Source organism: Emydura macquarii, unplaced genomic scaffold, assembly GCF_026122565.2.
Source record: "Emydura macquarii macquarii isolate MOO-44397 ecotype Brisbane River unplaced genomic scaffold, CSIRO-AGI_Emac_v2 contig_1447, whole genome shotgun sequence".
Taxonomy (NCBI): domain Eukaryota; kingdom Metazoa; phylum Chordata; order Testudines; family Chelidae; genus Emydura; species Emydura macquarii.
In genome coordinates, this window is record NW_027131584.1 from 44,227 (window position 1) to 71,138 (window position 26,912).

At 53.3% G+C, this 26,912-nt stretch overlaps 2 protein-coding genes across 2 annotated transcripts; both read left to right on the forward strand.

Annotated features, from left to right (window-relative positions):
- Positions 1 to 2,202: 2,202 nt before the first annotated feature.
- Positions 2,203 to 2,964, forward strand: LOC137156335 (olfactory receptor 52P1-like). Its single transcript, XM_067553052.1, has one exon. It carries the CDS (start codon positions 2,203 to 2,205, stop codon positions 2,962 to 2,964), a length of 762 nt encoding a protein of 253 aa, XP_067409153.1.
- A 16,092-nt stretch (positions 2,965 to 19,056) lies between these two features.
- On the forward strand, positions 19,057 to 19,995 carry LOC137156336 (olfactory receptor 52P1-like). Its single transcript, XM_067553053.1, has one exon. It carries the CDS (start codon positions 19,057 to 19,059, stop codon positions 19,993 to 19,995), a length of 939 nt encoding a protein of 312 aa, XP_067409154.1.
- Positions 19,996 to 26,912: the final 6,917 nt, after the last annotated feature.

Consider the following 26,912-nt stretch of genomic DNA (forward strand, 5'->3'; position numbering starts at 1 on the left):
GACATACCCTCTCGCTGCACAGAGAGCGTCAGACGTGCACGCGTCTTTCAGCGGGATCCCTTCAGCGTGAGCGCAATGGGCTGCTAGGACACGCTGACATCTGTCGGGCATCTCAGGGCAAACGATTTCTCTGAGCCTGTCTCCCAGAGCTGGGCCTGCGGGCCGGAGGAGTTCTTGCTTGAGCAGTCCTAGCCTCGGCGTGGATGAAGGTTTGCAGGGCGGGGCTGAACTGTGGACCCGGGGTCTCTAAATGCTACGCTGGGGGCAGGAATCAGCGGGTGAGGTTCTCTGGCCTGGCTGGGCAGGACGCGAGGGTCACAACTGGCCTGGGCTCTATTGGCCCAGTGTCTGGAACCAGCAGGCAGGTCTCCAGCGGGGGGAGAAATCAGGGTGCTGCCCTTGCTACCCGGCGGCCCAGCTGGGCCTGCCGACTGAGGCTGAGCAGGGCAAAGCCGCGGGAAAGGGAGCACCGCTGATGCAGGAACGCTCAGAACCAGGGAAGCAGCTGGGTCGTGTCCTAAAGCCCGGCCAGGCTGCCTCGAGAGCTGCAGGAGCCGGCCCAGAGGACCTGGCAGCTGGCCCGTTGGGTACAGCCCCACCAACACGTGCCAGGGAGAGACATTGCTCACCGAGGAGTGCCACGGGGCGGACGCAGCACCATGCATCACCCTGGGAACGGCGCTGTCCACACAGCGCTTGGGGCTCAGAGGAAAGGCAGAGCACGGTCCCAGCCACCAACGTGCGCAAACCCTGGGCTGCTCCATGAGCCGCTGCACATTTCTCACCCATAGTGGGCATGCCAGGGGTGCAGAGCTGCCATAGCTAGCACCAGGCTGCCCTGCCTGGCAGCCCAGGAATAGGGGGTGTGGCTGGGGCCAGGGGGCAAGGCCTGGGAGCTCTCCACTCTGGCCAGGCCCCCCGGCCCCACTGCCAGCTCACACTGCGGGAGCCTCACACTCAGCCCCCTCCCCCCTGCTCGTGAATGCAGCCAGTTAACCCATGGGGCTCCCGCACCCCTGGAAAGGGGTGGAGTCATGACAGTCTGTATTACAGAGGTGGAAACTGAGGCACGCGGGGCTGGATGCAGCCCCTAGAGAAGCCAGTGCAGGCCTCCAGAGGCTGCCGCTGCTGCGGGTTAGCAGGAAAAGGGGAGACACCAGGGGCACTCGAGGCCCGGGTTTGCAAAGGGGTCTCAGCATCGCTGCCCCCGGGTGGCCATACCTAGCCGAGATAGGAGCCAGAATGCCGTGTGTCAATCACTTGGGCTTGTTCACTTGGGCTCCTCAATCTGTCAGGCCGAGTACAGCGACACCTAAATGCCTTTTCCACAGCTGGGCCTTCGGGCCGGACCCTGATTCCCCACCCGCTGGTGTGACTCCGGAGTGACTCCGCCAGGCCGGTGTGGCGCTGCTCGTCAGATCAGCCTCAGCCCCTCGGTGTGCCGTTACAGACAGAAGGCCAGGCACCCAGCTGACATCAATGGCTGTAGCTCCATCAATGGCCTGGCCCTGGGTCGGTGCTGACGTCAGGGTCTCGCCAGCTCCGGCTCTGGCCCCGGCTGTTTTTGCTAGAGTTACAGATTTGACCTTCCAGGATTTCCCAAAGAGCCTGACCTCACCAATGGGAGTTTTGTCCCCAACTTCCTGAGGTTGCCGTTCCCCGCCCTGACTTCCTACAGTTAAATTAGAACATTGTTTGGTGTTTGAGGAGTTCACGTTTTTCCCTCCAATGGGCATATATGTTGCACTTATTGACACTGAACGTCATCTTCCACCATGCTGCTCATTCACCGGCTTCGTTAGCTCCATCTGAGGACATCTCTGGACTGGATTACAGCCTAAATAATTTGGTGCCATCTGCAAATGTTGCCACCTCACTGCTCACCCCTGTTTCTAGATTGTTAGTAACTATAAAATATTTACCGTGTTATTTGTTACCAGGTGCCTAAACACCTCAATGGGTTTCTCTCCTTTCACAGACACCCTGAGCATTTCAGATCCTGATTGGCGCTTCGACCCTCTCAGTCAGTTTTCAACCTAACCCCCTCTGGCCCACCAACATTCATCCTAAACGGCATCCCGGGGCTGGAAGTTGCCCACATCTGGATTTCCATCCCTTTCTCTATGTCCTTTCTTATCACCCTGTTGGGAAATTTCATGGTTCTGTTTGCTGTAAGCAAAGAGCAGACCCTTGCACAAACCCATGTTCCTGCTGCTCTGCATGCTGGCGCTCACAGACATCGGCATGTCGACCTGCGTTGTGCCGAAGGCACTGTGCATATTTTGGTTTTATTTCAAAGCCATCACTGTGAATGGCAGCTTCACCCAGATGTTCTTTCTTTACTCAGTTGCTGTTACGCACTCAGCTGTCCTTGTGAAAATGGCCTTTGACTATGGCTACGTCACCATATGTCACCCTCGGACATACACCACCATCCTCAGCAATGCACGAATCGCTAAGCTAGGGCTAGTGGGTTTGATACGAGCTGTTCTCTTGGTTCTGCCATTGCCCCTCCTAGTGTGGAGGCTGCCATTCTACGCCAACCGCGTTATCCTCCACACGTACTGCGAGCACATGACTGTGATGAAGGTCTCATGTGGGGACACCACAATCAGCCGGATGTACAGCCTGGTGATAGCATTAGTGATCATCGGGTTAGACCTGACACTCATTGGCCTATCCTATGGGCTAATCATCAGGGCCGTCCTCAGGATCTCCACCAATAAATCCTGCCAGAAAGCCCTCAACACCTGCACAGCCCACATCTGTCTGATGCTGGTGTCTTATACTCCCATCCTCTTCCCCATCCTGACACACAGATTCAGTCAGGGCATCGCTGCCCATGTTCACATCCTCTTGGCCAACCTCTATCTCCTTGTGCCCCTCATGCTCAACCCTATAATTTATGGGATCAAAACCAAAGAGCTTCGTAACAAAGTGGGAAAATACATCTGCAGAATGTGATCGACTGGGGCCTCTGAATTTAAACCTGCATGATAAGGTGTCTGTAAAATCGAATTAATAAAACAACCTCTGCAAGTGGCATAGCACCTAATTTGAATTTATTAATTCAAATTAATTTCAGTGTGAACGTAATGGAGCCTAATGCGAATTAATTGCCCTCTGGACGGTACCCCGTTATGCCCCATTTTCACTGCTCTGGCCAGGAGCGCTCTGCTGCTCTGTGGTCACACTAGCAGGTAAAGTCCCCTCCCCTCAGGCCCTGGGAAGATTTGAATTTCCATTTCCTGTGCTGCCAGTGTGGAGAGAGCTCTGCCACTGTTCTCAGCATGGCTACTGCAAAGCCCAAACGCGCTCCAGCATGGACTCGACCAGAGGTCTTAGACCTCATCGGGCTGTGGGGCGAGGAGTCAGTTTTGGCTCAGCTCAGAGCCATCAAAAAGAATCTGGACATTTATGGGAAGCTATCCCAGGGCATGCTGGAGAAGGGATACAAGAGGGACGCTCAGCAGTGCAGAGTCAAGATCAAGGAGCTTCGCCAGGCATATCAGAAAGCCAGTGAAGCTAACAGCAAAACATGCAGGTTCTATGATGAGGTGCATGCTATTCTGGGGGGCGATCTCATAATGATTCCTCCCCGCAGCATCAATACATCTGCTAGTTCACAGTCCATGAACGTTGAGGAGGAGACCGTGGACGAGGAGAAGGAGGAACTTGTGGAAAGCAGGGAGCATGAGAGCGAGTGTCCGTTCTCCCAGAAACTCAGGACTTAGGCTATGTCTATGCTGCAGTGCTAATTCAAATTAGCTTAATTCGACTTTCAGAAACTGATTTATAGAAATCGCAGCAAACTGTCCACACTACGGTGTTTGTGCTGGTTTCTTGCGTCCACACTAGCCGGCCTTAATTTGAATTAAAAAGCAGTACAATATGGGTAGCTATCCCACAGTGCAACTAGCCACGGTGGCTGTTTGGAATACTGTCTTCATCCCAGGATGCAGCACTGCTTCCCCTACCCTTTCTCCCCCACCGAAAGAAACAGGAAAAGGATTTTTTCATTCCCCCATGATCGCCATTGCTGCAGAGACATGGAGAAAGCTGAACTCTGCACTGTGATTCTGATTGTGACAAATAAACTTATCCTGGATTACTTTAGAAATGGAGGAAGAAGGCGAAGCGGGTACACCTCTGTCACCGTGGCTGCCCTGCCACAGACAATAGATCAGAACAATTCCCGATTGCTGCAGGCTGTAACGATTCCTCTGCAGTCCGTGGACTGCAGGTTCTGGCTCAGGGAAACAAGCACAGACTGGTGGGACCACATCATTATGCAGCTGTGGGATGATGATTAGTGGCTGCAGAACTTTAGGATGCAAAAGGCAACTTTCCTTGGACTGCGTTCAGAGCTGTCACCATCCCTAAAGCACATGAATACCCGCTTGAGACAAGCTATGACAATGGAGAAGAGAGTCGCCATCGCTCTCTGGAAGCTGGCAATCCCCGACTGTTACCGCTCGGTTGGGAATCAATTTGGAGTTGGTAAATCTACAGCGGGAGCTGCCGTGAATCAAGTGTGCAGTGCCATAAATAGACTTCTGCTATGAAGGCTAGTGACTTTGGGAAGAGTGCAGGACATATTGGAGGCGTTTGTTGCAATGGGCTTCCCAAACTGCGGGAGGGGGTATTGATGGGACTCACATCCCTATCTTGGCTCCTGGACACCTGGTGACTGAGTACATAAACCGCCAGGGGTACTCTTCCATGGTGCTGCAGGGGCTTGTGGATCACAGGGGTCGTTTCACCCGGTGCATGACACTCATGTATTTCGTAACTCGGGGCTGTTTAACATGCAGGTGGGTACTTTCTTCCCTGACCAAGAAATTCACATCAGGGGTGTGGAAATGCCCAGTGATCCTGGGGGATCCTGCTTACCCCTTGCTCCCTTGGCTAATGAAGCCCTACACCGGCCACCTTGACAGTGACAAGGAGCATTTTAATAAGAGGTTAAGCAGTTGCAGAATGGTTGTAGAATGTGCCTTTGGGCGTTTAAAGGGTAGATGGAGGAGTCTCCTCACTAGGCTGGAGATGAGTGAAAAGTATGCATTGGGAGCTTCCCTCAGTTATGAATTATCATACTTAGATTCCAAGATCTTTCCAAACACTCATTAAAGCAGTATACAAGCAGGTCATAGATGTTAAATCACAAAATGTTTAGGTGGGATGCACCCCCTCGTATGTTCGCAAGCAACCAATCATCATAGTGGAGCCTGGGGTGTCATGAACAAACAATGAATGTCGGGAACATTCTTATTCTTATCTGTGATGCTTAGTGCCTTGATTTGTTCTCTTTCTCAGTGTGAGGATTAATCCTTAAGCTTTAAACAGTAAGCATGATCTGGGCCAGCTTTTGTTCAGGCCTATATCACAGTGTTCATAGTGCTGGGGCCTACAAGGGCACAGGTGGAGTCCAAAGTGAGCTTGATAGGCACGAGTTTCGAAAAGTTAGGTCTACTAATAAATGTGCAGATGTTAAATCTCCCACTTGTTCAAATAATAGATTTCACAGGGGCAGCCCTTAATTCAGTCCAGTCCAGAGCCTTCCTTCCAGAGACCTGGTTCTTGGCCAGGGGCATCATCATAGAAGGTCACAGAATCCATCCTACCACTACACAAGACATTGACTGAAACGCCTATGGTATATGGTCACATACAGCTACGTTGTGCAATATGCGAGATTGAGGCTCAGACTGATGCAGTCCTGGCAAGTGTCAGTGAACGGACAAGACAGGAACCACTGGGACACGGTAATCACACTTCCTCCCTCAGTAACCAATAGCCTCTTTTGGTGGCAAGACCCAAGATCCGTTTGTCCAGGGGTCCCATTCTCCAGGTGGCATCCTTCACTTTCTCTAGTTACAGATGTGTTGGCACAGGGCTGGAAGGCTCATGTGGGGAGCTTCAGGACCCAATGTCTTTGGTGCCAGGCAAAGCTCTTCATTCATCTCAATGTCTGAGAGCTCAGAGAGCTGTGGCTTGCTTGCAAAATATTCCAGAACTACCTTGACGATAAAGGCGTGTCGGTTCTTACAGTGAATACCACAGCGTTGTTCTAAATAAACAGACAGGGTGGACCACGTTCCTCTCCCTAGTGTCAGGAAGCCCTCCACCTGTGAGAATTCTGTGTGACGCCCTCAATCCATCTTGAGACTTCTTGTCTTTCGAGCACACAGACACAGCTAGTGGATCATTTCAGAAGATCCTTCTCCAACCAGGAGTGGTCCATTCACCAGGACACCGTGAAGAACATCTTCCGAAGAAGGGGTGTTTCCCATACAGACTTGTTCAAAAAAAAGGCACAACAGGAAATGTCTGCAGTTCTGCTCCTTCCTGACCCTTTAGGCTGGCCTTGGTTGCAGTCATATTCCTTCTCTGTATTTCCTTTCTGTGTGTTCCCGCCCACTCCACTCATACACAGTTCTCCTGCAGGTCAGGAGGGAAGGAACATCCATGATTGTGATAAAGCCTCGGCCTGGCCTCATCAACATTGGTTCTCCACCCTTATGAATATTTAGGCCTGGAAATTCCATGGCTGAACTCCTTAGAGTTGACATGGTCTGGACCCAGTAGAGATGTCCTTCTAGGGAGTAGAAAACCATCCAGTACAGTGATGTACCTGGAAAAGTGGAAGAGGTTCTTGATCTGGACTGTGGAGAAAGGTGTTTTACCCCTGCAGTCATCCACACCATTCATCCTGGACTGTTTACTACACTGAAATAGCAGGGGCTATTGGTGGCATCGAGGAGCATCCACCTGGTTGTGATTCTGCGTAAAATTCATGGATCAACTGCTGATCTGTCTTCACCAACTCAATTGCCAGCCATTTTCTCTAGAGACAGGACAGGCTGTACCCTCAAATGTGCCAGCTGAGCCTAGTCTGGGATCTCACTCTACTCCTCTCAAGGCTCATTGGGCCCCCATTTTAGACCCTCATGATGCACTCTCTCCTCTACTTTCATAACTGTTGTTCTTCGACATGTGTTGTTCATGTCCATTCCAAGACACCGAACCCCCCAACTGTCCCTCTGTTGGCATTAGCTGGTAGGAATAGACTAAGTGGGCGGAGGTTCGGCAGGGACTCATATAACAGCACCATGAGTGAACAACTCTTGTGAGCACTAGCGTTGACCCAGTGGATACCAGTAAGGGAAAAAAAACTTCCGCCAGTGGTGCACGTGGAGCAGCCAAAGCTACATTGCAATAGACATGAGCCACGCCTCTTGAAGAACAACAGTTACGAAAGGCTAGGAACTGTTTTTTCTCTGGGCTGGATGATATGTGATTCCCCACAACCATATTTTATGGAGAGTTGAAAATGGGACACAAATGCTGAGAGGCCAATGAAAACGATACAAGGTGAATTTCAAACCTGTAGACTAAATACAGTTCCCATGAGACTGGATTGGGGATAATAGCAGGAATTGTAGGGACCCTGGACAGGGAGAATAGGGGTGCAAGACTGTTCCTGCACTGACTGGGGAAGGAATGCACAGTGTGCAGGTCAGGGTGTGCAGTATCCAGATCAGAGTGGGGTGTAGTCCTGCAATAGGATAAAAGAAATAGTTTGAGATAAAGAAGCACAGCTGTACCTCTGGGGGCTGTGACAGGCAGCCGGCTCCCCCCTAGCGGGTCTCATGCTCTGGTGGCTTGTAGGGGGTCAGGGCATCTTCAGTCACCCCATCTTCCCCAAGGAGGGGATAGGGACCCAGGCCCACCCGCTCCTCCGGGTCCCAGCCCAGGGGCCCTATGAGAAGCAGCTATGTGCTGCTAGCACTGTGCTCCCAACTGCACTCCTCTTCCCCCGGGATAGTTTTCCCCCTCCTTCTGGCTTCTTGAGCCTGGTACCTTCCTCCACAGAATCTCTGCACACTGGTCTGTTCCTCCTCGCAACTAGCACAGCACAGCACAGCACAGCACAGCACAGCACAGCACAGCACAGCACAGCACAGCACAGCACAGCACAGCACAGCACAGCACAGCACAGCACAGCACAGCTTCTACTCCTCCCAGCTCATGCCCTGTCTGTTTGGGGCAGAGGGTTTTTATGGAGCACCTGGCTGGTCCCTAATTGCCCCCAGCTGCTCCTAATTACCCCCTAACGACCCTCAGCTAAACTGCAGGGAACAGAGACCGGAGCATTCTGAGGCTTCCCTATCTCCCTTCACTCCCTTTCCTACTGCTGCTGCTAGGGAGCCTGCTGCCCTGGGGTACCCCTGCTGCCCCTTCCTGGGGGCCCTACCTGCTTGCCCCCCAGCTGGCTGTGGGGGCCCGCTGCTTCCCTTGCCGCTGCCATGAGCACCCTTTCCCCTGCTGCTGCCCCCCCTGGCCCCAGCCTCTGGGGCACTCCTGCCCCTTCCCTTCTCCCTCCACCTTCCCTGTTCCTGCCCCCTGTTTTCTTTGCAGCTCTCCCCACCCTGTAGCCTCCTCCCTGCTTTGTTTGTCTGCCCTGCCCCTGCCCCTGGTTTGTTTGTTTGGTTGCCTGCCCCGCCCCTGCCCCTGGCTTGTTCCTTGTCCCGCCCAGGCTCAGTGGGCTTGCGACAGGGCCTTTCCAGCCCTGCTTTGGCCCTGACCCCCCCCCCTTCCCTTCCGCTGCAGCTTCCCCCTCTGCCCTGACCCAGTATTCCCGGCCTGTGGTGCTCATGGCCCCCTTTACCTGTCCCCCCTGTTTTTTTTGTCACCCCCCCACACACACTGCACCCCCTCCCCTAAGCTGAACTAGCCCCTGCTCCCAGTGCAGCCGGAGGAGCCGGTGCTTCCACCTGGGCTGGTGAGTGTGCTCTTTGTGCCCCTGCCTGGATTGCCCCCCCCCACTCCTTTGCCCTGGTGCCCTCCTCCCCTGCTTTCAGCCTAGCGGGGAGGAGCGGTTCACCTTTCCCCTCCCCCACCCCCTCCTCTCCCCTCTCCGCTCCCCTACCCCGTCTCCCTTACCCCTTGCCCCTCCGACCTCGCTCCCACACCCTTCCCCCTCTAATTTCCCCTCCCTCTCGCCTCCTCTGCCGCCCCCCCCCCTTAACTTCCACCCTTCCCGCTGCGTTCCTACCTTTCCCCAGGATGGCGTGCGTGTCTGGGGCCGGGACCGGGACCCCCTCCCTGGACGCTCCTGCCCTTTGCCCCGAGCCCCCCTCCTGCCCAAGGCATCTACCCCTGCCACCCCTACCGGGCCACTGGCCATCGGGCCCAGGGCTCCGGTGGTGGACGCCCCAGGAGGGGACTCGAGGGACTCTGCCACTGCACCAGCTCCTGCCCCCCCTGCTCCGGGGGGTGCGCCCTCGGCCAGGAAGAAGGGCCAGGGGAAGAAAAAGGGCAACGGCCCTGCCCGGGCGGCGCCCCCGCCCGTGGTGGGGCCTGCTTCCCTGTCCCCCGCTGTCCCTTTCCCCGCGGTTCCCTCCACCAGCTCTGGGGGCGGTGCTGCTCCCAGAGCGTACGCCCAGGTCGCTGTGGGTCCTCCGCCTGCCACCGCCGTGTCATCTGGCCGGCCCGCCGCCTCCAGCACCATCCCTGGAGGCCGGGGCCCCTTCCCCACCCTTACCAGGAGGCATGGGGTCCAGTGCCTCCTGGTGCCTGCCTCGCCCCATGTAGAAACCTACGTGCGGGCGTTGGCACGGGTGGTGGGGCCCATGGCCGTGGTGGCGGCCTCCAAGATGTACGGGAAGGTGGTCTTCTTCCTGGCATCGGAGGCCGCCGCCCAGGAGGCGGTGGTGACGGGCCTGGCGGTAGGTGGCGTCCACGTCCCTGTGGAGTCCCTGGAAGACCTGGGCGTACGGGTGGTTTTTACCTCCGTTCCGCCCTTCCTCCCCAACGCCGCCCTTCTGCCTTTCCTCTCTGCCCTGGGGAGGCCCATCTCCACCATCAGCCCGCTTCCCCTCAGCTGTAAGGACCCCGCCCTCTGCCACGTCCTCTCCTTCCGCCAGCAGGTGCAACTCCAGCTGCCGCCGGCGGCACGTGGCGGGGAGGCGCTAGAGGGGTCGTTCCTGGTGCCCCATCAAGGGGCCCAGTACAGGGTCCATTACAGCACGGGTGAGGCCCGGTGCTTCCTCTGCCGGGTGACGGGGCACGTCCGGAGGGACTGCCCTCTGGCCCGGCAAAGCAGGGAGCCCGGGACCCCCGGGACCCAGGGGGGTGCCAGCCAGACCAGCGGCGGCGCCCCGCTCAGCCGTGCGGTCCCTGTGGCTGCTCCTCCCCCATCAACAGCCACCTCCGCTCGGGCCCCGGGGGTGCCTCCCCCGGTGCGCCCAGACAAGCGGGCGGGCCCCACTGATGCCCGGAGCAGTCTGGCGGGGCGTGCGGGGGAGAGGGAGCCAGGGCTGCCTTTGGTGGGCACTGGAGTGGGATTGCCCCAGGGAGAGGCCTTCCCTTCCCCTGCTGCCCCACCTCCACTTTCCCTCGCCCCGTCCCCTGTGCTCTTGCCCTCTGGCCCTGCCCCCACCGCCCAGCCCTCCACCTCGGAGGGCTGGGTGCTCGTGCAGGGTAAGCACAGCAAGCGCAAGGCCGGGACCCAGCGCCCCCTCCCCCCGTCACCGAGGGGGGTGAACGTCCCTACAAGTCCCGCAAGGGGGCTGCTGGACCCAGGCCTTCCGCCACGCCCCCTGCACTGGCCGAGGAGACTGCAGCGGCAGCTGAGGGCAGTACCATCTCCCTCCTAGAGTCCCTTCTAGGGGAGTCCCCGGCCGGAGACCCCTGTGCCCCCACGCCCTCGCACCCCCTGTCGGTGTTGAGGCTGCTCCCTCCTCGGTCCTCGCCGAGCAGGACCTTGTGGTGGCAGGGGGAGATTTCTCCTCCCTTATGGAGGAGATAGACGCCTTGGGCCTAACCCCGGCATGTCCGGGGGTGGACGAACCCTCCCGTCCAGAGGGTTCGGCCGAGGACGGCCCCCAGACGCCCTCCCCTCTCCTCTCCCTCCCTTCTCTAGCCGCTGGCCCTGCTCCTGTCCCCGAGACCCTTCCAGACCCTTCTCCCTCCCCAGTCGACGGTGCCGTCTCCGCTGCGGCCCTTGGGGCGCTGGCCGGGGACGTACACCCGGGCCCCGGGTGGCTGGACTTCCCACTCTCCAGCGCGGGGTGGCCCCCCCCCCGTCGACCCAGTCACCCCTCCCCGGGAGTGTGGAGCCACCCCTGATGAGGCTCCTGAGTCTAGCCCCGAGGCTGTCCCCCCCATCTCGCCTGACCCTCCGGCTCCCGGCCCTGATCCAGAGGCACCACGCCCCGCTGGCCCGGCCGCCGCGGAACCCGCACCCACTCCTGACCCTGTTCCCCCCCCTGTTCCCCGCAACGACCCTGCCCTTGTCTCAGATCCTCCCCCTCTCCTTGGTCCCTCCCCTCCTCCACCTTCCGCCCCCGAATCCTCCCTCCCTCCCCCTGCTACCTGTGCCCCTGCCGCCCCTGGAGTTGTCTCCTTCCCCCTGGAGAGCTCCCAAGAGGCGGCCTTTGCTTTTGCCACTCCCAGCCCTCTAGGGGCTGCTGTCTTTCCTCCACCGCTGCCCCCGCCCTCTGCCCATTCCGGCAGCGGGGCTGCTGCAGGGGCCAGGCCAGAGGACGAACCCACCGAGGCACTGCGTGAGGAGCTGCACACCTTTTTAAGGGACTCCCGCGGTGCCCGGAACCGGGTGCAGCTTGCACTGCAGTGCTGGGGGGACTTCCACCGTGTCCTCCGGGCCGTGAGGGCCACGTTGAAGGAGGGGAAAGGGACCAGGCGGCAGGACGCCGCGGCCTACCAGCGGGCCCGCAGCTTCCGCGACGCACTCATGGTCTTCGGGACCAGTCACGGGCTGCTGCGCAGCCCAGCGAGAACCACTGGCGTTCCTGGCCGTGAGGATCCCCCCCAGCCCTCCTCATAATGCCTGTTAAGTTTGCCACCTTGAACACCAGGGGATGCAGGAAGGGTCTCCGCAGGACTCAGGTGCTCTCCTTCCTTCGGGACGGGGGGTACTCCGTGGCGTTCCTGCAGGAGACCCACACGGACCCAGCCGCCAAGGCCAGCTGGCGGAGTAGCCACCCTGTTCTCCCCCATCCTGCAGCCCGAGGTGCTGGGGATCACCGAGGTTGTGCCGGGCCGCCTGCTGCACCTCCGGGTCCGCATGGAGGGGCTTACGTTGAACCTTGTCAACGTCTATGCCCCGACTGCGGGCCTGGAGCGGGTGCGGTTCTTTCGGCAGACGGCCGCCTTCCTCGGTTCACTGGATCCTCGTGAGTGCCTGGTCCTGGGCAGGGACTTTAACACCACCCTCGAGGAGCAGGACCGCACGGGGACCAAGCAGTGCCAGGCCGCCGCCGCCGTCCTCCGGGAGATCCTAGACCACCACTCCCTGGTGGACGTCTGGCGGGACCACCACCCGGACGACACCGTCACCTTCACCTTTGTCCGAGTGGGGGAAGATCGGTCGAGCCACTCCCGGTTGGACGCCATCTATTTTTCTCGTCACCATCTCTCGCGGGCCCACTCCTCCAGCGTACGGCCGGCCCCGTTCTCGGATCACCACGCGGTGACCGTGACGGCCTCTCTGACGGCAGAGAGGCCGGGGCCGGCCTACTGGCATTTCAACAACAGCCTGCTGGAGGACGTGGGCTTCATGGCGTCCTTCCGGGAGTTCTGGCTGGCCTGGTGGGGGCAGAGGCGCGCCTTTCCCTCGGCGCGGCACTGGTGGGACATGGGGAAGGTGCGCGCCCGGCTCTTCTGCCGCGACTACACTTGGGGGGCCAGCCGGCGGAGGGATGCGGGGATAGAGCAGTTGGAGTGGGAGGTCTTAGCGCTCGAGAGGCGTCTGGCCGCCAGCCCTGAGGATCCATCCCTCTGCGGAGCATGCCGGGAGAAGCGGGAGGAGCTCCGGGCCCTCGAAGACCTTCGGGCTCGGGGTGCCTTTGTTCGATTCCGCATCCGTCTCCTTCGGGAGATGGACCGCGGCTCCCGCTTCTTCTACGCCCTGGAGAAACGACACCTGCCCTTTCTGCGGCACGAGGGAGACCCTGGCGCACGCATACCTGGAGTGCGCCAGGCTGCAGCCCCTCTTCCGGCTCCTCCAGAACCTCCTGCTGAGATTCTGGCTGCACTTCTCCCCACACTTGTTTATTTATGCACACCCCGTCCGTGGCCCCACAAAGTCGCGGAACCTTCTCATCAACCTCCTCTTGGCCCTGGCCAAAGTCACCATCTATAATACCAGGGAGGGGAGTTTGGCTGGGGAGGCGCCCTGCGACTGTGGGGCCTATTTCTGTTCCCTTCTCCGATCACGTCTCCGAGCGGAGTTCTTCTGGGCGGCGTCCACCAGCTCCGTTGACACCTTCCGGGAGCGGTGGGCGCTGTCCGGGTCTCTCTGCTCGGTGTCCCCTTCCGGTTCCCTTCTTTTATACCTTTGACCTTCACGCCCTTTCCTAGGTTGTAAATAGGATCACTTTCCTACAGCCTTCTGCCTTCGCTATATCACAGGGCTCATATAGCCCTCCTCAGTTTGGGTCGCTATATGGGCACCCCATAATTAATTGTTTTCATCCTCACAACCCCCTCAGGAAAGGAAGTGATCTCCCTATATTACAGAGGGGAAACTGAGGCCCAGAGTAGGTTATAAGATGTCACGTCCAAAGTCACACAGGAGCTCTGTGGCCAAGCCAGGAATTGACCTGGTCTCCTGAGTTCCAGACCAGCGCATGATCCACAAGACCCTTGGGGGTGGTTGTCAAAGGCACAAGGGCAGTGGGCAGCAGAGTCCCATTGAATGTGGATGGACAATGGGCACCTCACTCGCCTCTGAACATCTCCCTGCACCGTCCCTACCGCAATGACATCCTGTGCAGTTACTGTAGCTGGGATAAAGAGACAAAGGCCATCAGTCCACAGGCTTCAGGGCTCCTGCTGATCCCTGAAAAGGGCTCAGGAAGCTGCACTTTCCCATGGTGGGATATTGCACCCAGAGGGGTTTATGACTAAGCTGGGACAATCTGTACTGCCCTCTGTCAGAGAGGCTACTGGATGGGAGGTACTGTTACTGTGTGTGGAAAGCCTACGTTTGAAACAAGGATGCACAAGAGCCTGTCTACGTGCACGTCACGTTCTCAGGGATTCAGCCCAGGGCTCATCAGCCGGGAGTAGCAGCAGATGCTCAGATTCTATGACAATGAGCAGCAGCACAGAAATGCTGAGACATAAATGAGCACGTCTAACCCTTGACTCTTCTTTTCTCTCTGGGCTTTTAGCAGCGCAGGACAACTCTAGCAAGTCTGCAAGACTCAGTTTGCCCCGACAATCTGAGCCTCTGTTATCGGTGACACATTTCTTTATTCTTGGGATTCTTAGCCTGAAATTCTCCAGAGTCTATTTTCTGCCCTTCCCACTGCTCATGAAGTGCAGGGAATTGTCCAACACTCCTGGCCAATCTGAGAGTCTGCAGGGACTGTACGGAGGAATCATAAAGCTCCCTGTCCAGCACTGCGAGTGTCAGACATGAGGTTCGTACATTCATTCTCAGATCACGGTAAGGAGATTTCCTCTCTCTACTGCATGGGATTTCGGTGAGTTGCCTGTTTCTACAATAAACATAGTGCTAAGGGGTCGGGAGGGGTTCAAATGAACAACTATTTGGGAAGAAATTCTCCAGCACGGAGACTAAAGATTTATTGTAAAGAATTTAGACAAATGTTTCTCTTTTAGATAATTTCCTTGTCTCTTACTGTGTTCTTCTCTCTGTCTCAGTATTTTCCTTTTTTTGGTCTGTCGTTTTTTCTCTGTTTCACTCAAGTTTTCCAATTCAGCAACTTTACTGCCAGGTTAACACTTGTAGTCAGAGCCTCTGCAGTGACTATTGGTGATACAAGAGATATCACAACACGAATGGGTCACACAGGGTTTTACGGACAGGCCAGATTCTGTTCTCACATTCTGCCTTCAGTGGTTCACTTCAGATTGACACTGAGAGCAAAATCAGTGCCCTTGTGTTTTGAAATCCCCATCTTTCACTCTTGGTCTCAGGATGTCACAGAAACTGGGGGTCTCCTTCAGACACTTTCAGCACCGTAAGAGAATAGCTCTCGTTGCTGCATGCTGTGAAGCCTTGATTTTTCACATCAGGGAGCCTAAAGTACCACACTAAAGGTGAAATCTTGGTCCTATTCAGATCAATGGCAAAACTCCCGTCAGGGGCAGGATTTCACTCTCAATCCACATTTGGGGACTTAAATAAAAGTCCAGTTTTTCACCAATCATGAGCCTCCAGTGACTCCAACTAGAGTCATCCCGTGGACTCTAAGGACGGCTGAGCTCATCTGGACCAGAGAAAACCTTACAGGAGAGTATCTGAAATCTTAAACTCACAGTTTAAAGTTTCAAAGCAATTATGGGAGAGGGGATCTGCTCTCTCTCTCCTCTTTTCCATCTCTAGTTCTGTAAGGATGAGAAGCACAAAAATACAGCACAAACAAAAGCATGTTTTTGGCTTTGAGGAAATCAGGCAGTGTAGGAAATATGACAGGGGGAGACCCAGGAACACAGTGTGTGTGTGGGGGGGGGGGGGGCAGGACGTGGACTATCCAGATCGCAGTGGCGTAGAGTACTGAAACAGGGCAAAATAGGGAATTCACACACCAAAGAGGTGTAACTAGCCCTCCTGAAATCTCCCAGGGCAGGGGGTTGTCTCAGGCTGCAATGTAACGTGTGCACACTAGAGTAGATTGTCTCTGACACCTTCCCCATCCAGCCCATCCCTCCTCTTGTGAGCAATCCCACAACATCGTCCTGGCAATTTCATCAAGTGCCAACACGTAAAAGCAACATCAGGAAGTTGTGTCTGGGTTTCTAACTGGCGGGAATACGCTAAAGCTTTGTGTTGTTTTGAGGAAGAGTTACTCACACTGGCTCCTTTCAGTCTCCACATCCTCTCTCCCTCCCCTCGGGTCTGTCCCTGTCCTTCCCTGCACACACTGAGCTGCTGCTGGGGTTCCCTTCACCTCCGGACAGGCTGTGCAGGCTGCTCCTCCTCCATCCCGCCTTTAACCGGTGCAGCCAGACCCAGAGTTTAACCCAGGCTGTGTAGATATTTGTACGAGCTGTCATTGTGTGGTGTGTCCGGCACCTGGTGGTGGTCCTGGCTGAGTGAGATAACTGTGTGACAGCGCTGGGCGTTGTGGGGGTGGGGAGGGAGGGGTACATGGACAGACAGGCAGCACTGCTGAAATTCAGTTTTTCTTTCTCATTGTTGGTCCCAGGCCAGTGCTGGGAGATTTTGTGGCCCTGATTCTGTCTGGGCAGCTCTTGGCGGCTCTTTCCCCTGGCGACCCAGAGAATTTAGGCCTGGGTGTCTCAGCCTTTACTCATTTCTGTTTCCAGTTTCTTTTTACGGTTGTTGAATGTTAATTGCCCAACTTCAGGCATTTTCCCATTGATCTTTGCTCCTCAGCTGGTTCCATCTCCCATCGGATCTGACCCCGTCTTTAATCACCTTTCCCCTCCCAGGCTGCTGTGATGCCAACACTACGCTGGGCGCCAGTGTCTTCTCCAGGCTTCCCAGTCACTTGTGGTCCCCACAGCCTCTGAGCCCCCCAAGCTCCCCGCAACCCTTCCTCTGCAGGGATGAGGTGCCCCCACCCCTCCTGTCCCTTGGCTAAGGGGGGATCAGTGACAGTTTCTCACCGGTGAGGAACATCACACACGCAGTGGCAGATGCCAAGACAACTGTGCTGTGCTGTTGCTCTTGTTGCTCACACACACACCGGGTGGGGCTTCAAGGTCTGCTGCACAGCAACAACGAGCAAGCAACAAGTACATAACGAGAGCTGGGAATTCTGGGTCATGTCAGTGTTAGGTAAATCCAGCTGCCACGGGCAGGAGCCACTCGTCGCTGGCTGACTCAGTGAGCCTCTGGGGACAGACACTGAAGCTGGGACTCTCTGGGATCATTTGTTAGCCAGCTCTGTTAGCCATTAATGGGGACAGTTGTACATGCATTTCTAAAGGTGGAGATTTTATGAAGTCACATCAGTAGTTTCCTCATCTGAAACCTTCATCCATGGCATGGCTCACAGGAAACCTCACATCTGAAAGGAACACACCTAGAGTGTTGTTTTCAAAGCTTCAAAGTCACATGAGACATTTTCCCAATGGGGCTAAATTCAGCACTGTCATAAGTAAAAAAATGCCTTCAGGAAGGCTCAGACACCAGCTTGCAGACAAAATGCCTCCATCTGACTCCTGTATGTGCTGCAGGGACGTGTTCACAGAGCCCCAGGCCAGAATGGAGCACTAGATGTGATCATCTAGTCTGACCTCCTGTATAGCACAGGCCAGAGATCTGCCCCCAAGGAATTTCTGGAGCAGAGCTTATAGGGAAACATCCAACCTGGGTTTAGAAATTCTCAGTGTTGGAGAATCTGCCATGACGCTTGTTAAATTGCTGCAATGGTTAATTTTTCTTTCCGTTTATGAAGTGTATATCTTATTTATAGTCAGAATTCGTCTAGCTTCAACTTCCAGGCATTAGATGGTGTTAGACCTTTCTATGCCAGCCTGAAAAGCCCATTATTCAATATTTGTTCCCTCTGTGGGGACTTGTAGACTGTTATCAAGTTACCCCTTCACCACCTCTCTCACACTAAATAGATTGAGCACTTTGAATCTATCATTGTAAGGCTCGATTTCTAATCTTTAAACATTCTTGTGGATCTTCTCTGACCCCTCTTCACTGTATCAACATCCAACCTTAATTCTGGACAGCAGAACTGGACACTTTATTCCTCTACTTGAGAGTCCCCTATCAATCATGCCAGGACCGTATTAGCTCTTTTAGCCACAGGATCACACTGGGAACCCATGTTTAGCTAATTATCCCTTCACACCGCCCAAATCTTGTTCAGAGTCACTGCTTACTAGGATAGAGTCCCCCCACCCCTTGTATAAGCATTACCTGCCTTCTTTGTCCTCATACGTATACATCTACACAGCTATAGTAGAACATATTGTTTCCTTCAACCCAGGTTACCCACAAGTTCACATCGCTATTAATCCAAGGCCCATCCTATTCATTAATTACGATCCATTTTTTTGACTTCTACAAACATTATCAGTATTCAAGCATGTGAAGGGGAAGCAGATGGGTTTCTGACGGGTGTCTCTCCTAACCCTTGTCGTTTAGCAAGGCAGAATAACAAAACCACTGTACTTGTTATGTCTCAGAGAAAGCTGGATGCCCTTAAGAAAGTCTCTCACCAAAAGAAACACGGGAAGTAACAGAGCACAAAGTCCCAGCCTGGCATGATAACGTGTATTTCCATGGGGAAAACTTGACTTATTTCCAAAAGAGGAATTGCACTGTAGATCAAATCTATGCTTCATCTAGTCCAATGTCATCCCTCTGATAGCTACAACCCCAGGGGCTGCCGAAGAAGTTTTTGGGGATAACGTGACCACCATGAGGGTGTCACCTTAACATCTAACAGCCAGAGATTGGTTTGTGCTCTGAAACACACATGCGTACAGGCTTTCCAAGATACTTATTTAACTGTAGCTATTGTAATGGAACATTCATATTATCCATGTAAATGTCCAAAAAACCTTTCAAAGTGCTGTAGACCATTACACCAGGTCCCTGCCCTCAGGTCAGACAGTTAAATTGGAACCATGTTATCACTTGAAATCATTGATCCTTGTTCTGTCATCTACTACAATTAAGAACAGCCGCTCTCCATCCGTTAAAAGTTGCTATCAAATCGCCTTTCATTCTTCTCTTCTGCAGACTAAACAAGTCTAGTTCCCTCAGCATCTCCTCATAAGTCATTTGCTCCAGCCCCCTAATCATTTTTGTTGCCCTCATCTGGACTATCTCCAATTTCTCCACATCCATTTTGTAGTGAGGGGCGGAAAACTCCAAATGTTGCCTCACGATTATTGACCACAGGGGAATAAAGTTTCCACCTCACTACTTAGCCTGTTTTGTAGATTGTTACTAACTATAAAATATTTACCGTGCTATTTATCATCACGTGCATAACCCCCTCCCTGGGCTTCTCTCCCTTAACAGGCAGTCTGAGCATTTCAGATCCTGATCAGCAACTCAACCACCTCATGGCAGCTTTCAACATCACGCCCTCTAGTCGTTCACCATTCATCCTAAACGGAATCCCAGGGCTGGAAGCTGCCCACATCTGGATTTCCATCCCTTTTTCTACATTCTATATCATCAACCTGTTGGCAAATTTCATGGTTCTCTTTGTTGTGAGCAAAGAGCAGACCCTGCACAAGCCCATGTACCTGCTGCTCTGCATGCTGGCGCTCACAGACATCGGCATGTCGACCTCCGTCGTGCCAAAGGCACTGTGCATATTTTGGTTCGGTTTCAGAGAAATCACTGTGGATGGCTGCCTCACCCAGATGGTCTTTCTTTATGTGTTTGCTACTACGTACTCCGCCATCCTCTTAACAATGGCCTTCGATCGCTACATCGCCATATGTGACCCTCTGAGATACGCCACCATCCTCACCAATGCACGAATTATTAAGCTAGGGCTAGTGTGTTTGATACGAGCTGTTCTCTGGGTTCTGCCATTGCCCCTGTTACTTCGGAGACTGCCATTCTGCCCCAACCGCGTTATTGCCCACACGTACTGCGAGTACATGGCTGTGGTGAAGATGTCGTGTGGGGACACCACAGTCAACCGGACGTACGGACTGGGTATAACAATTGCAAACACTGGGTTAGACCTGATACTCATTGGCCTTGCATACGGGCTGATCATCAGGGCCGTCCTCAAGATTTCCTCCAAGAAAGCCCACCGCAAAGCCCTCAACACCTGCACAGCCCACATTTGTGTGATGCTGATGTCTTATACACCCTTCTTCTTCACTGCCCTGACACACAGGTTTGGTCAGGGCATCGCTGCCCATGTTCACATACTCTTGGCCAACATGTATGTCCTTGTGCCCCCCATGCTCAACCCTATCATTTATGGGATCAAAACCAAAGAGCTTCGTGACAAAGTGGGAAAATACACCTGCAGAATGTGATTGTCTGAGGCCACTGACTTTAAACTTGTGTGATAGGAGCGGGAAAGGATATATCCTTGTTAATTAAGGGTGCTTTGTCAGTATTTGGCTGAGCTCTGCCTTGAGGAAGTTCACAGTTTCAGAAGTTCCTCACACCTAATGTCTACATCACCAAGCACTGCCCTCTCCATTGCTAACTTCCATCTCTTTAACCATCACCTGATCTCTTTCAGAATCACCTGTCATCCCACAGACCCACACACCCTGTCACCTCGTCCTTTCTGTGACTTCCAAAGCATCAGCGCTGACTATTTCTTATTACTCTCAGACCTATTTTCCATCAGGATGGTTGTTGACTCTCACCATTTCTCACTCTCCTCCATCTTTGACTCTTTTGCCGCTCTCTGCCATCACAAGGTGCCCAGCTCTGCCATCCACCAGGCCCCAACAATCCCTTCCAGTCCTGAGTCTCCTCTGTCAGTCTATCTGAATTCTTAACTAGCAATAACTTGGAGTTTTCCCTCTGCTTCCTTCCTCACAATGCCATGAAATCTGCCCTCAATTATCAGTTCATTTTGGGACATACATTGTACAGAGACGGGGGCCAAAATAAACAAATAGTGTATTTAATAGAAATATCACAGATGCAACGATGGAGGACGGAAGAATCCCATGCACTGCTACAAACTGGGGAATGAGCTGGGTATAAGTCAAGCGTGTGCCCTTGTTGCCAAGAAGGCTAACAGCATATAGGGCTGCAATAGTAGGGCCATTGCCAGCATATCAAGGGAAGTGATTATTCTTCTCTATTTGGCACTGGTGAGAGCCCGTTTGGAGTATTGTAGCTAGTTCTGAGCCTCCCACTATGGGAAGGAGTCCAGCGGAGGGCAACAAAGAGGTTTAGGGTGCTGGAGCAAATGACTTATGAGGATAGGCTGAGGGAACTGGGCTTCTTTCATGTATAGAAGAGAAGCATGAGGGGGGATTTGGTAGCAGCTTTCAGCTACTGGAAAGGGGGTTCCAGGGAGGATGGAGCGAGGCTGTTCTCAGTTGTAGTAGATGACAAAAGAAGGAGCAATGGGCTCAAGTTGCACTGGGGGAGGTCTAGGTTGGATATTAGGAAAAGAAATTTCACTAGGAGGGTGGTGAAGCACTTGAATGGGTTACCTTGGGAGATGGTTGAATGTCCATTCAAGTTATTTTAAGGCATACATGAGAAAGCCCAAACTGGGATGATGTAGTTGCAGTTGGGCCTGCTTTCAGAAGGGGATTGGATTAGATGATCTCCTAGGGACCCTTCCAATCCTAATGTTCTAGGAGTCTATGATTCTAACCCTAATCTTCTAGGATTCTAAGTTATATCATTAGCTGAAATTTGAAATGAGATACAGCACTGATGAGGTGAGGAAATGCAAGAGGGCTACCCCAGAAAGTCATGCAACAACAATGAACTTTGAAAATATGCAGCCTGAAACAACGCATCTTTATTGTTCACCTGAAACTAACTGGATACAGGATGTTAAAAGAAATAAACCAGAGGATGGAATTCCAGCTGAGCTGGCATAATGTGGAATTCCAGGGTGATGGGCTTCAGAGAGCACTGGCTGACAGGTGTTTTCTTTTTCCATTTTTATAAACGATCTACACTGAGGAGGTTACCGGCCACTCAAACACAGCAAGCATTAAAAATAAGAGCATAAGGATTTTCCATCCTATTTCTGAACATTCACCCATTTGAGCTGGTATCCTGCCTCTCAAAGCTCTCAGTGTTGAATACTCCGGAGGAGGACCATAAGCAGTTGTTATATATCAAATTGTACAACATTACCCCATGGATATTGAGCAGGATTCCTTCCTGATCCCAGCTGCTGCTCGGTTTATGCCCTGAAGCATGATGATTGTTCACCGTTGTAATCTGATCCCACCTAAATTAACTGTGGGTCTGCATATTCATACAGCTGTTTCAATCTCACAGCCCCCCTGCACAGACATTTGGAACAGGATGTGCAGAACAACATGAAACCTTTGGTGCTGGGGTTGGGGGCTGATCTGGGGACCCTCAGAACCCAAACTCTTTGGTCCCAGGTAAAGCACTTGCTGCTTTGGCAAAGCTCCCTTTCTGTCTTGCCGGGTCAGGGCTGCCTCCTCTGGCGAGAAGGACCTGGGGTCAATCTGCCCCACGATGGATGAGTCTTTTTGATTCTCCCCTCAGCATCTCAGGCCCAGCGTGTTGGGAGTGGGCTGTGGTTTGGGTCTAAGGAATGGCCCTACAATCCATGGAGGGGGCGGGCGTGTTAAATCTGACCACCTAGACCCTGGCAGAGTACCTCTCCTTTTCTCCTTTTCTCTGCTGTCGTGTTGGTGCAGCCCTAGGAGGAGCGGTATCAATCCTGCCCCCAAGTTGTACCTGGGTTTTCCCCTGTGGTTCCCCCTGTGGAGAGCAGTGCTGTCTGCTGCCTTGGGGGAAATCCCTGGAGGACCTGGGCATATGGGTGGTGCTCACCTCTGTCCTGCCCTTCCTCCCCAGTGCTGCCCTTCTGCCTCTCCTCTTCACCCCTCTGGGTGATTAGCCCTGTTCCCCTCTTCTGCAAGGCCCGAACGTGACGGTGAGGCGCTTGAGGAGCCGTCTCTGATGCCCCATTAAGGTGCCCAGTACCGGCTCCTCTATTCGGCGGGGAGGCTCGGTGCTATCTCTGTCAGGTGATGCCCTGGCCCGGCGTCCTCTCACTCCCCACTGTCCTGCCCCTGCCTTCCCGAGCCCCAACCTCTGTGTCCTTGCCCCGCTGACCTGCCCTATTCCTCACGGGACTGGGTGCTTGTGCAGGGCAAGCATGGCAAGTGCAGTGCTCGAGCCCAGCCCCCCCTCTCTGCGGGTGGCTAGGGGACCCCGTAAGACATTTCATAGGGCCCTAGGTCTGGACTCCCTGGGGCGGCGCAGAGAGGAGCATCTGCAGGAACAGCTGTGGCATTCCCAGGGGAACAGAGCTACCCACAGCAATACAAAACCTGGGATCCACCAGGATGAGGGGCAAAGGGGCAGGAAATGAGGAAGTCCTGCTGACGTGTTATAGAGGAGCACGACATGCTGCCTGGAGTCGCTGCCAAGACCTGTCCCTTTTACAAAGAGCTCGATGCTGTATTGAGCAGGGATTCTATCACTGCCCCTGCAGTCACCATGGACTGTTCCTGCCCTCTGAAGAAGGCCATCCCGGGACTGGCGGACAAGGTGATATGCAAGAAGAAACTGAGCGCGTGGAGCGTGGCAAGGTCCCATGTACCAGCACCGTAAGTGCTCAACTCCAGTGAACACTAGAGTTCACCCAATGGATACGACTCAGGGAATGGACACGAGCCACGCCTTTTGAAGCACAACAGTTAAGGAAGGCTAGGAACCGTTTTTTCACTGGGCTGGATGAGATGTGATTTCCCCACAGCCATATTTCATGGACAGTTGAAAATGTGAGCACTGAAAACAGTACAAGGAGACTTTCAAAGCTGTAGATTAAATAAAGTTCCCAAAAAGCTGTACTGGGGATATTAGCAGGAGTTGTGGGGACTGTGGAGAGGGAGAATAGGGGCACATCACAGTTCTCCACTGACTGGGGGAGGAATAGATGGTGTGCGGGATAGGGTGTGCAGTATCCAGATCACAGTGGGGCGTAGTCCTGAGATAGGATATAGGAAATAGCTTGCGATAAACAAGCACGGCTGTACCTCTGGGTCCTCATTTGGTCATCCTCACTGCTGATCCCCCTATGGGCACTGCACAATTAAAGGATTTTTATCCCCACAACCCCCTGAGGCAGGGAAGTGCTTTCCCTACTTTACAGAGGGGAAACTGAGGCCCAGAGTAGATTACGAGATGACACGTCCAAGGTCACACAGCACCTCTGTGACTGAGCTAGGAATTGACCAGGTCTCCTGAGTTCCAGACTAGCACATGATCCACTAGACCCCAGGGGGAGCTTGTCAAAGGCACAAGGGCAGTGGGCAGCAGAGTCCCATTGAATGTGGATGGAGAATGGGCAACTCACTCGCCTCTGAACATCTCTCTGCACCTTCCAAACCCCAATGACAGCCTGTGCAGCTACTGTAGCTGGGGTAAAGAGACAAAGGCCGTCAGTCCACAGGCTTCAGGGCACGTGCTGATCCCTGAATAGGGCTCATGAAGATGCACTTCCCCATGGCTGGATATTGCCCTATGACGGGTTTATGACTAAGCTGGGGCAATCTGTGCTGCCCTCTGTCAGAGAGGCTAGCGAATGGGAGGGACTGTTACTGTGTGGGGAAATCCTATGTTTGAAACAAGGATGTGCAAGAGCCTGTCCACGTGCAGGTCGCAGTCTCAGGGATTCAGCACAGGGCTCATCTGCCGGGAGTAGCAGCAGATGCTCAGATTCTATGACAATGAGCAGCAGCACAGAAAAGCTGGTAGATATGTAGGCACCCTGTACTTCAGGGGCCTTGAAGTTTATTGAAGTTCTGACTGTTTTCCTGAACCTTATTGAATTTTAAAGGACCCTGTTGCATTAGTGAACTTGTTATCTGCCACATCATGGAGCTTCATAAGTTAATGTCCTGGTGTAAAGAGGTAGGCGTGCCACCCAGCCGAGCCATTATACTGGGTAAGGTGCCCATTGACACTGTGGATGCTGTTATATATCAGGCATTGGTTACTGTGAAAATTTTTGAAAAGACCATAATTTGCGGTCGCCACAGGGACTCTAACAACCAGACTGTCTTTGTATTGGTGAGAGTAGCTGCTGAATTGGACCCACAGTGTGTACACCAGGAAGTTGGTATTGTGGATGAAATTGGCCCCTTCCCTGTTTTTCTGCCTGGGACTGTCCCACCAGAGCAGGCTATGTTAGCTGGGATCCCTGATTTTATGACTAAATTGGATGCTTGGCTGCAACAAGAGGGAAAGACATTGGAAGATGTGAGGGCCATTGTTACCCCAGCATCTACTCCCCCCGCTGCTACAAATGAGGGTCTCATAACTGCACCAGGACAACGAATGGAACGGTGTACTCGCCCACTTTATGAAGGATCTGGGTATCATAAGCTGAGATTCTTCTCTGGTATAAAACCTACCCCTACTGGAGAGGATGATTCTAAATCTTGGATGGACCAAGCTACCCAGATGATGGAGGAATGGCAATGCCCGGATAATATCAAAAGGCAACGACTAGCTGAAAGTCTTAGGGGACCAGCTTCTGATTTCATCAGATCGTTGCGGACAAGCAACCCTGCTGCTGGTGCTATGGAGTATCTACATGTGCTAGATGATATATATGGTACTACTGAGAGTGGGGAAGAGTTGTACCTGCGTTTTCGGTCCACATATCAAGAAGAAGGTGAAAAGCTTTCGCAGTACATATGCCCTCTAGACAAGCTATTACATAGAGTACTGGTAAAGAAGGGGATTCTTGATACCTGCATGAATCAGGTGAGGATGGAGCAAGTACTGAAGGGTGCTTGTCCTGGCAATCTAATAGCCCTGAAGCTGCAGCTTTCTAATTCACTCCAGAATCCTCCCTCCTTCTCCAGCCTGGTACGGGATGTCAGGAAAGAGGAGGATCGACTGGCAGCCCAGGAAACTGGTCGCATACCTGTGGCTTCTGTATGCATTCTTACCTCTGTTGCTCCTCATAATAAAATAGCTGACCTCAAGAAAGGTCTGCTGTGTCTAGCTGAGCAAGTTAATCAGCTACTTCTGCTGAGTACTGGAGTGGAAAAGCCTGACAGATCCTCTCAATCTCAAAGGAGGGATGCCACTGTGAGAGCCAAAAATTCAGTGGCTGATATTACCACCCATAGTTCAAGAGTCCCTGGTGAAACTACTTATAGAAGTGACATCTTCTGCTACAAGTGTGGGGAGGATGGTCACACAAAACGAGACTGTGAAACTGAAGAAGACTTGCAGAAAGTCTCATCCAAGCCAGAAAAAATTCGGGAAACTTCAGGAAGCCCAGTAAAGGAGCGAACTGGTGCTTCAAGGAGAATATGCTCCAGTAAGTGCTGCCCACAGGTTGCTAGTACCCAGAGGGATTTGCCCTAAGGACTGATCGGTCCAGCTCCCATTGTTCCTCTTCAAGTAAAAGGCATTTATGCTCACGCCCTTCTGGACAGTGGTTCGCACCATTCTATATAAGACATTTTACAACACTTACCTTCACCACTTGCCCATCCAACCCTTAGATAATTTGGAAATATGGGGGTTGAGTAATGAAAAATACCCATATGAGGGGTACTTATCCATTCAGATTAAGTTCCTGCAGTCCATCATGGGAATTCCCAAGAAGCTGGGCACTTTAGTCCTAGTATGCCCAGACCCCTGTGTCAAAAATAAAGTTGCAGTAGTGGTTGAAACCAACACCAGACTGGTCCGGCGATTTTTCAAATTATGCAAAGAAACCATGGGAGAACAGTGCATCAATACCTTGCCTATCCACCCTAACATCCGTGAGGCCTACAAATATTTCTAAGGAGAACCTCCCTCAACTTCTGATGAGCATACTAATAGGTACGGCAAAGTATGGTACACACGAAAAAAAACCATCCACATACCACCAGGTGGCATCCGTCAAGTAACTGGGATTCCTAAGTTTTCTGTTCGGCTTACTGATCAGTTGTTGTTAGTGGATACACTGGAGGAAATGTCCTCTTCTGGAGGGTTTGTGGTCAGACCTGAAGTGTAAACAGCTACCGCAGTATCTGCTAGGAGGATCACGGTTACTATTAGAAATGTATCTGCTCACAAAGTGACCCTTCACCATGGGACAATGATTGCCCATTTGTTCCCAGTTGATGTTGTGCCTCAGATGCCTGTTGCAGCTGTCAAGAGCAACACTGATGATTTAACATCCAACTCTTTTGATTTTGGGGATTCACCTATCCCTGAGAAATGGAAGCAGCGATTTTGTAGAAAAATGTTA